General features: G+C 40.4%; 1 protein-coding gene across 1 annotated transcript; it reads right to left on the bottom strand.

Moving 5' to 3' along the window:
* Positions 1–284: 284 nt before the first annotated feature.
* Positions 285–767, bottom strand: LOC125556532 (cortical cell-delineating protein-like). Its single transcript, XM_048719249.1, has one exon. It carries the CDS (start codon positions 735–737, stop codon positions 339–341), a length of 399 nt encoding a protein of 132 aa, XP_048575206.1. The 5' UTR covers positions 738–767; the 3' UTR covers positions 285–338.
* Positions 768–9578: the final 8811 nt, after the last annotated feature.

The following is a 9578-nucleotide window of genomic DNA, read 5'->3' as shown; positions in this document are numbered from 1 at the left end:
TTCCTAGTAAGAGCAAGATATAATAGATATTTTCATAGTTGTGAAAAATCATTAATATGTCGTATCTAGATGGATGGTTCAAACAATTGACTACGATGTAATTTATGAATTATTTATAATGATCTAAGATGTTGTAGGGGAATATCTTCAATGACACGAGATCCATCTCAATAACTTGGATTAGATAACATGATACACTTATGTCACACAGACAAACATAACTTGAAAACTAAACAAATATAATTTAAACACAAAATTTATTAATGAGTTGGCATAGATAGGTATGCCTCACATACATGATTATGAGTATGTTTTCGGGAGGTATAGTTGGTCATAACTCACTGCGAGCAGGTGAAACTAGAGGGATATGTCTTGTTACAATGGTTTAGTAGCAGGGTAAGGTCGACGGGAATGTCAATGTTGATGATTCCAAGGAGGTTCGCCTTGATGGCAGTGCAGACGCAGACGGCGGCATCAAGATCAGCCAACCCACTAAGCAATGGGCAACATTGCTCGGTCTCCGGCACGTTGATCCGGAGCTTGAGCAGCAGCAACACATTGCTGCACACAGTTATCTTCAGTGGGTTTATTGGGCAAGAACCACCATTAGACGGAGTTGGTGCAACAACTGGGGTAGGCACCAAAGGCGGTGTAGGGACAATTGGTGGGTGACCATGCACAATGGCAATGAGAACAAAGTTTACGGCAAAGAAGAGGGCAACCTTTGTTAGCGCCATACTTAATCTTTGAGCAAGCTAGCTAGTGGTTTCTTTGGTAGAGGTGTTGTTTGAGATGTTTCTATTTGGTGGTTCTTATAGCTAGAAAGTTGAGTGGGTTATTTGACTCTCCCAATATGTCAAGCAATCATTGGTGACTCATTATTCTATACCATACATAACTTATATTTAGTAGGAAATTTTCATGCATTTTCCAAAACCAATGCAATATTTACATACTTATTTGTTTAGTTATATATATTTAATTCAAATGATATAAAAAGGAAGCATTTACTTATTTCCTATTATATTCCATAAAGAAGTAAACCTATTATAACACTACGTTCTTAGGCAAACTGGTGAAAAATTAATGGAGGCCTATAGTAATTATGTATCGGTAGTCCAACTCACATGCTCATGCTTGAGATTAGTTTTTCGGAAACTCATTGATATTTAGTAGGATGCCATGGTAAACTCCACCCCACTAAACACAAGATGTGGCCTGTTACCTGAACAGTGTTCCAGTGTTACAATAAGACCATAGTGGATTGATGTTAATAAAACTATTATTTTATCATTTTCAAATACTCCAACAATGAAGAAACAATTAAATAAATACATCAAGTTTTTTCTTTCTTTTTTAGCATAGACAAGAGGGTTGTTTCACAAGAGATAGAAAGTGAGAGCAGAAGAGAACAAGTTCTCCTTTTGCTGTTAGGCCATTGTCATCACAACTCACACCTAACAGAAGATACGCACCGAGTCCACTCGAGGCGATAGGCCGGCCCAAAGGAGCAACACGCTCGCCCATCAGCCGCTCCACTCAGAAAGCAAATTCAAATGCCACTACTAGAAGCGTGAAATCACTAATTAAGGGGTACCCCTTGCAAGGTCAATATCACCTTCTCTGGTGCTGACAAGTGGCACACTTCATGTGTGCCACTTTGTCACAACCTCGGAGTTTTCACTTTCTCATAAATTTGTTTTATTGTTTGTTGATTATGCAAATTTTATTGTTGCTAAGTATATTCTAACTAAGTTTACTTCTCAACAAAAGAGAATTTTTTCCTTGATTTGAGACATTACTTTTCTGGGTGATCCACATCTATATAGAAAAGGAGGATATGATATTGTTAGATGTTGTATACCTGGACATGAGCAGGAAGAGATACTGAGGAAGTGTAACTCTAATCCTTATGTAAGGCATTAGCTGGAGATAGAAAAATGCGTACAAGGTCTTACAATCTAGTTTCAATTGTTCTACTATTTTAAAAAATGCTCGTAAATCTATTCTCTCTTGTGAAAACGTCAAATAATTGGTAATATTAGTACACATCAGGTATTGCTAATAAACTCTTTTCTTGTTATAGAACATTCCGATGTTTGGGGTTTAATTATATGGGAAATTTTCTAATCTCACATGGTTACACTCATATTCTAAATGTTGTTGATAATGTCACTAAGTTGGTAGAAGACATTTCAACTAAAAGTTTTGATCATGACCTTATGTTAAAATACTTAAAGAGGTTATGTTTTTGATATTTGGAAGTCCTAGATATCTTATGACGGATTATGGTTCATATTTTATTCATTGTGTTGTTATAAAAGGTCTTTCTAAGTATGAGTAAACCATAGAGTAGCATCACCATATCATCCCCAGTCTAGTGGAAAGATTGAATTATCTAACAGAGATATCAAATTAATTTTGCAATTGACTATCAATACGTCAATGATGGAGTGGTGTAAGAAACATGATGATGCACTTTAGGCTTATAGAATTGCTTATAAGAATCCTATGGGCATGTCACTATATAAAATGGTTTATGGTCAAGCCTGACATTTACCTCTTGAGTTAGAACATAAAGCTTATTGGGTTGCTAAGAAACTCAACTATAATTTTAAACTTGCTGGTGAAAAGAGGTTGCTTGACATGAGCACCATAGATGAATGAAGGAATCAAGCTTATGAGAATGCTAATATGTTTTAAATATTTAGAATGTATCATGGTAGGGGAATTCAGAAACGTGAATTTAAGATTGGTGATATAGTTCTCTTGTACAAGCCTCATTTTAGATTTTTTGCGGGTAAGCTTCTTTCTAAATGGGAGGACCCTTAATCATTGAAGATGTTTACTCGTTTGGAGCCATCAAGATCAACAACACTGAGGTGGCCAAATCGAGAGTCGTAAATGGTCAACGACTTAATCATTATACTACTGATGACCCCCTCGAGGCGAAAGTCGATGTTATATAGGTAATAACACCGGAAGCAGATGTTATAGATGTTCCACGAGAGGCACGGCCGTTTACAAAATTCACGGCCTTACCTCTCGTGAAAGCACAACGGTGCCTCTCGCGGAACCAAAACCGTGCCTCTAAGACAAGTAAAAAACCGAAAACACATTTTTTTCATTTTCGAGAGGCACGATCATGCCTCTCGCGAAAGCACAACCATGCCTCTCGCGGAAGGAGAAAAACAAAAAATGCATTCTTTTATTCCGTTTACGAAAGGCACGCAGGTGCCTCTCGCAGAAGCAAGACCTCGCAGAAGGAAAAACAACAAAAAACACATTTTTTTATTTTGAGAGTCAAAGTTGTGCCTCTCATAAAAGAACAACCGTGCCTCTCGTAGAAGGAAAAAATAGAATACACATTTTTTTCGTTTACAAAATGCATGGCCGTGCCTCTCGCACATGGAAAATAAAGAAAACACATTTTCTTCGTTTTCAAAAGACATGCCTGTGCCTCTCGCAGAAGGAACAAAACAGAAAATGCTTTTTTTCGTTTTTGAGAGGCACGGTCGTGCCTCTCACGAAAGGAAAAAACAAAAAAAAGTGTTTTTTCGTTTCCGACAGGGACGGCCATGCCTCTCGTGGTAGGAAAAAAAAGCAGAAGACACGTTTTATTCCGTTTCCAAGAGGCACAGTCGTGCCTCTCACAAAAGCACAATCATGCCTTCGTAGAAGCAAAACCGTGCCTCTCGCGGAATATAAAAGAAGTGTTTTTTTCGCGCAATTTTTTTTAGAATTTGTTTTTTGGTCCAAAAGCTAAGGAAGACTGATGGAAAACCAAAAAGTCAAAAAAACTCAGAAAAGGGGTTTAAAAGCCGAAAACGCGTGCGGAAAACAAAATCAAGTCTGGAGGGAGCGTCGAGAGCGCGACACGTGGCGGTGGCTAAGAGCGTGCCAGCCCATCCCCAAGTGATCATTGCGAGGCTCCCGAAGGAGAGCTCGTCAACTAGTTGTGCTCACCATTTTTTGGATGTAAAAACATCTTATATTATGAATTGAAGTGTGTAGAACCCTCGTGAACCACTATTTTTTTGTTTTTCTCTCGTACTTTATGTTTATTATTTTATCTTTATTTACTTTTTCCTATTCTCTCATTTTATTCCTTCTATTTTTTATTTTGCTTCTCTTTATTTTAAATTTTTGCATTTTTTCACATTCACAAAAAAAATCATTAACAACTTTCCAGTCTTGAACATGTTTCCAATTTAAGAAAAAAGTTGAATATGTCAATATTTTTTGAAAATCGTGAAAAAAATCTTTGATTTGATGAAAATTTGATTTTTTTTGATTTTTTTTAAATCACAAGATATCTAAAATACCTAAATAGTTCATCCCCACTATGATATTTCTCTTGACATGCAGCATATCCACATCAGCAACACGGCCTCATCATTGTTCAATTAATCACTTACATGTGGGACCATAGAAAATGCATTTTTTTTGTTTTTGAGAGGCACGGCCGTGCCTCTCGCGAAAGGGAAAACCAAAAAAATTGTTTTTTCATTTCCGAGAGGGACGGCCGTGCCTCTCGCGGTAGAAAATAGAAAACACGTTTTTATTCGTTTCTGAGAGGCATAGTCATGCCTCTCACAAAAGCACAAGCGTACCTCTGCAGAAGCAAAATAGTGCTTCTTGCGGAAGAAAAAAAGTGTTTTCTTCGCGTGATTTTTTTTGGAATTTTTTTTTGGTCCAAAAGCTAAGGAAGACCGGTGGAAAACCAAAAAGTCGAAAACCCCAGAAAAAAGGGGTTTAAAAGCCGAAAATGCGTGCGGAAAATAAAAGATAAACCGGAGGGAGCATCCAGAGCGCGACACGTGGCGGTGACTGAGAGCGCGCCAACCCACCCGCAAGTGATCGTTTCGAGGCTCCCGAAGGAGCGCTCGTCCACTAGTTGCGCTCACCATTTTTGGGGTGTAATATTGTCTTATATTATGAGATGGAGTGAGTAGAACCCTGCCTAAACCACTATTTTTCTTTGTTTTTCTCTCATACTTTATGTATGCTATTTTATCTTTATTTACTTTTTCCTATTCTTTCTTTTTTTTTCCTTCTATTTTTTTATTTTGCCTCTCTTTATTTTATATTTTCGTGATTTTTCACATTCACAAAAAAATCGTGAACATGTTTTCAATCTTGAACATGTTTTCAATTTAAGAAAAAAGTTGAATATGTCAACATTTTTTGAAAATCATGAAAAAATCTTTGATTTTGTGAAAAATTTGATTTTTCTGATTTTTTTTGCAAATCACAAGATATCTATAATACCTAAATAGTTCATCCCCACTATAATATTTCTCTTGACATGCAGCATATCCACATCAGCAACACGACCACATCATTGTTCCATTAATCACTTACAAGTGGGACCCACAACAGCTTGATCAGCTTACAGGACAACCACTCATCCTAGAAGTAGCCAATAGCTAAGCAAGTGTGTGCATAACGCTAGGAAAATTAATGGTAGGGTTTGGAGGCCACATGAACAAAATCAACACATCTAGTTGAGAAAAAAAATCTGTTGAACCATATGATCAATGACTGCCAGCAGATGGTTCCTAGTAACAGCAAGAAATCATAGATATTTTCATAGTTGTGGAAAATCATTATTATGTCGTATATAGATGGATGGTTCAAACAATTGACTACGATGTAATTTATGAATTATTTATAATGATCTCATATTTGTAGGGGAATATCTTCAATGACACGAGATCGATCTCAATAACTTGGATTAGATAATATGATACACTTATGTCACAGACACAAACATAACTTGAAAACTAAAGAAATATAATTTAAACACAAAATTTATTAATGAGTTGGCATAGATAGGTATGCCTCACATACATGATTATGAGCATGTTTTGGGGAGGTATAGTTGGTCATAGCTCATTGTGAGCAGGTGAAACTAGAGGGATATGTCTTGTTGCAATGGTTTAGTAGGAGGGTAAGGTCAACGGGAATGTCAATGTTGATGATTCCAAGGAGGTTGGCCTTGATGGCAGTGCAGACACAGACGGCGGCATCAAGATCAGCCAACCCTCTAAGCAATGGGCAACATTGCTCGGTCTCCGGCACGTTGATCCGGAGCTTGAGCAGCAGTAACACATTGCTGCACACAGTTATCTTCAGTGGGTTGATTGGGCAGGAACCACCATTCGACGGAGTTGGTGAAACAACTGGGGTAGGCACCAAAGGCGGTGTAGGGAAAATTGGTGGGTGACCATGCACAATGGCAATGAGAACAAGGTTTAAGGAAAAGAAGACGACAACCTTTGTTAGCACCATACTTAATCTTTGAGCAAGCTAGCTAGTGGATTCTTTGGTAAAGGTGTTGTTTGAGATGTTTCTGTTTGGTGGTTCTTATAGCTAGAAAGTTGAGTGGGTTATTTGCCTCTCCCAATATGTCAAGCTATCATTGGTGACTCATAATTCTATACCATACATAACTCAATTTAGTAGGCAATTTTCATGCATTTTCCAAAACGAATGCAATATTTACATACTTCTTTGTTTAGTTATATATATTTAATTCAAATGATATAAAAGGTGTTGGAAATATGCCCTAGAGGCAATAATAAATTAGTTATTATTATATTTCCTTGTTCATGATAATTGTCTTTATTCATGCTATAACTGTATTATCCGGAAATCGTAATACACGTGTGAATACATAGACCATAATATGTCCCTAGTAAGCCTCTAGTTGACTAGCTCGTTGATCAATAGATGGTTACGGTTTCCTAACCATGGACATTGAATGTCGTTGATAACGGGATCACATCATTAGGAGAATGATGTGATGGACAAGACCCAATCCTAAGCCTAGCACAAAGATCGTACAGTTCGTATGCTAAAGCTTTTCTAATGTCAAGTATCATTTCCTTAGACCATGAGATTGTGCAACTCCCGGATACCGTAGGAGTGCTTTGGGTGTATCAAACGTCACAACGTAACTGGGTGACTATAAAGGTGCATTACAGGTATCTCCGAAAGTGTCTGTTGGGTTGGCACGAATCGAGACTGGGATTTGTCACTCCGTGTAAGCGGAGAGGTATCTCTGGGCCCACTCGGTAGGACATCATCATATGCGCAATGTGACCAAGGAGTTGATCACGGGATGATGTGTTACGGAACGAGTAAAGAGACTTGCCGGTAACGAGATTGAACAAGGTATAAGGATACCGACGATCGAATCTCGGGCAAGTAACATACCGCTAGACAAAGGGAATTGTATACGGGATTGATTAAGTCCTTGACATCGTGGTTCATCCGATGAGATCATCGTGGAACATGTGGGAGCCATCATGGGTATCCAGATCCCGCTGTTGGTTATTGACCGGAGAACGTCTCGGTCATGTCTGCATGTCTCCCGAACCCGTAGGGTCTACACACTTAAGGTTCGGTGACGCTAGGGTTATGAAGATATATGTGTATGCAGTAACCCGAATATTGTTCGGAGTCCCAGGTGAGATCCCGGACGTCACGAGGAGTTCCGGAATGGTCCGGAGGTAAAGAATTATATATAGGAAGTGCTGTTTCGGCCATCGGGACAAGTTTCGGGGTTATCGGTATTGTACCGGGACCACCGGAAGGGTCCCGGGGGCCCACCGGGTGGGGCCACCTGTCCCGGGGGGCCACATGGGCTGTAAGGGGTGCGCTTGGCCTATATGGGCCAAGGGCACCAGCCCCTATAGGCCCATGCGCCTAGGGTTTCCATATGGGAGGAGTCCCACTAGTGGAAGGCACCTCTAGGTGCCTTGGGGGGAGGGAAACCTCCCTTGGGCAGCCGCACCTAGGAGATTGGATCTCCTAGGCTGGCGCACCACCCCCCTTGGCCCTCCTATATATAGTGGGGGAGAGGAGGCAAAATTCACACACCAGCCCCTGGCGCCTCCCTCTCTCCCCGTTACGTCTCTCCCTCGTAGTATAGGCGAAGCCCTGCTACTGTGACGCCCTGCATCCACCACCACGCCGTCGTGTTGCTGGATCTTCATCAACCTCTCCCTCTCCCTTGCTGGATCAAGGCATGGGAGACGTCTCCGGGCTGTACGTGTGTTGAACGCGGAGGTGCCGTGCGTTCGGCACTTGATCATCGGTGATTTGAATCACGACGAGTACGAACTCCATCAACCCCGTTCACTTGAACGCTTCCGCTTAGCGATCTACAAGGGTATGTAGATGCACTCTCCTTCCCCTCGTTGCTAGTCTCTCCATAGATAGATCTTGGTGATACGTAGGAAAATTTTGAATTTCTGCTACGTTCCCCAACAGTGGCATCATGAGCTAGGTCTATGCGTAGTTTCTATGCACGAGTAGAACACAAAGTAGTTGTGGGCGTTGATTTTGTTCAATATGCTTGCCGTTACTAGTCTTATCTTGATTCGGCGGCATCGTGGGATGAAGCGGCCCAGACCAACCTTACACGTACTCTTACGTGAGACCGGTTCCACCGACAAACATGCACTAGTTGCATAAGGTGGCTGGCGGGTGTCTGTCTCTCCTACTTTAGTCGGATCGGATTCGATGAAAAGGGTCCTTATGAAGGGTAAATAGCAATTGGCATATCACGTTGTGGTCTTTGCGTAGGTAAGAACCGTTCTTGCTAGAAACCCATAGCAGCCACGTAAAACATGCAAACAACAATTAGAGGACGTCTAACTTGTTTTTGCAGGGTATGCTATGTGATGTGATATGGCCAAAAGGATGTGATGAATGATATATCTGATGTATGAGATTGATCATGTTCTTGTCAAGGGAATCACGACTTGCATGTCGATGACGAGACAACTTCAAGAAGACACGATGATGGAGATCATGGTGTCATGCCGGTGACAAGATGATCATGGAGCCCCAAGATGGGGATCAAAGGAGCTATATGATATTGGCCATATCATGTCACTATTATTTGATTGCATATGATGTTTATCATGTTTATACATCTTATTTGCTTAGTACGACGGTAGTAAATAAGATGATCCCTCATTAAAATTTCAAGAAGTGTTCTCCCCTAACTGTGCACCGTTGCTACAGTTCGTCGCTTCGAAGCATCACGTGTTAATCGGGTGTGATAGATCCTTTCGTTCACATACAACGGGTGTAAGAAGTTTTACACATGCAAAAACACTTAGGGTTAAATTGACGAGCCTAGCATGTGAAGACATGGCCTCGGAACACAGAGACCGAAAGGTCGAACACGAGTCGTATGGAAGATACGATCAACATGAAGATGTTCACCGACGATGACTAGTCCGTCTCACGTGTTAATCGGACACGGCTTAGTTGACTTGGATCGTGTAACACTTAGATGACTAGAGGGATGTCTTATCTAAGTGGGAGTTCGTAAGATGAACTTAATTATCCTGAACATAGTCAAAAGGATTTTGCAAATTATGTCGTATCTCACGCTATAGTTCTACTGTTTAGATATGTTCCTAGAGAAAAATTAGTTGAAAGTTGATAGTACCAATTAGGCGGACTAGGTCCGTAAACTGAGGATTGTCCTCATTGCTTCTTAGAAGGCTTATGTCCTTAATGCACCGCTTAGTGTGCTGAACCTCGAACGTCGTCTG

The sequence above is a fragment of the Triticum urartu genome, chromosome 5 (assembly GCF_003073215.2).
Source record: "Triticum urartu cultivar G1812 chromosome 5, Tu2.1, whole genome shotgun sequence".
NCBI classification, from domain to species: Eukaryota; Viridiplantae; Streptophyta; class Magnoliopsida; order Poales; family Poaceae; genus Triticum; species Triticum urartu.
The sequence above is the reverse complement of the archived record's forward strand: the minus strand, read 5'-3'. Positions and strand labels throughout refer to the sequence as shown.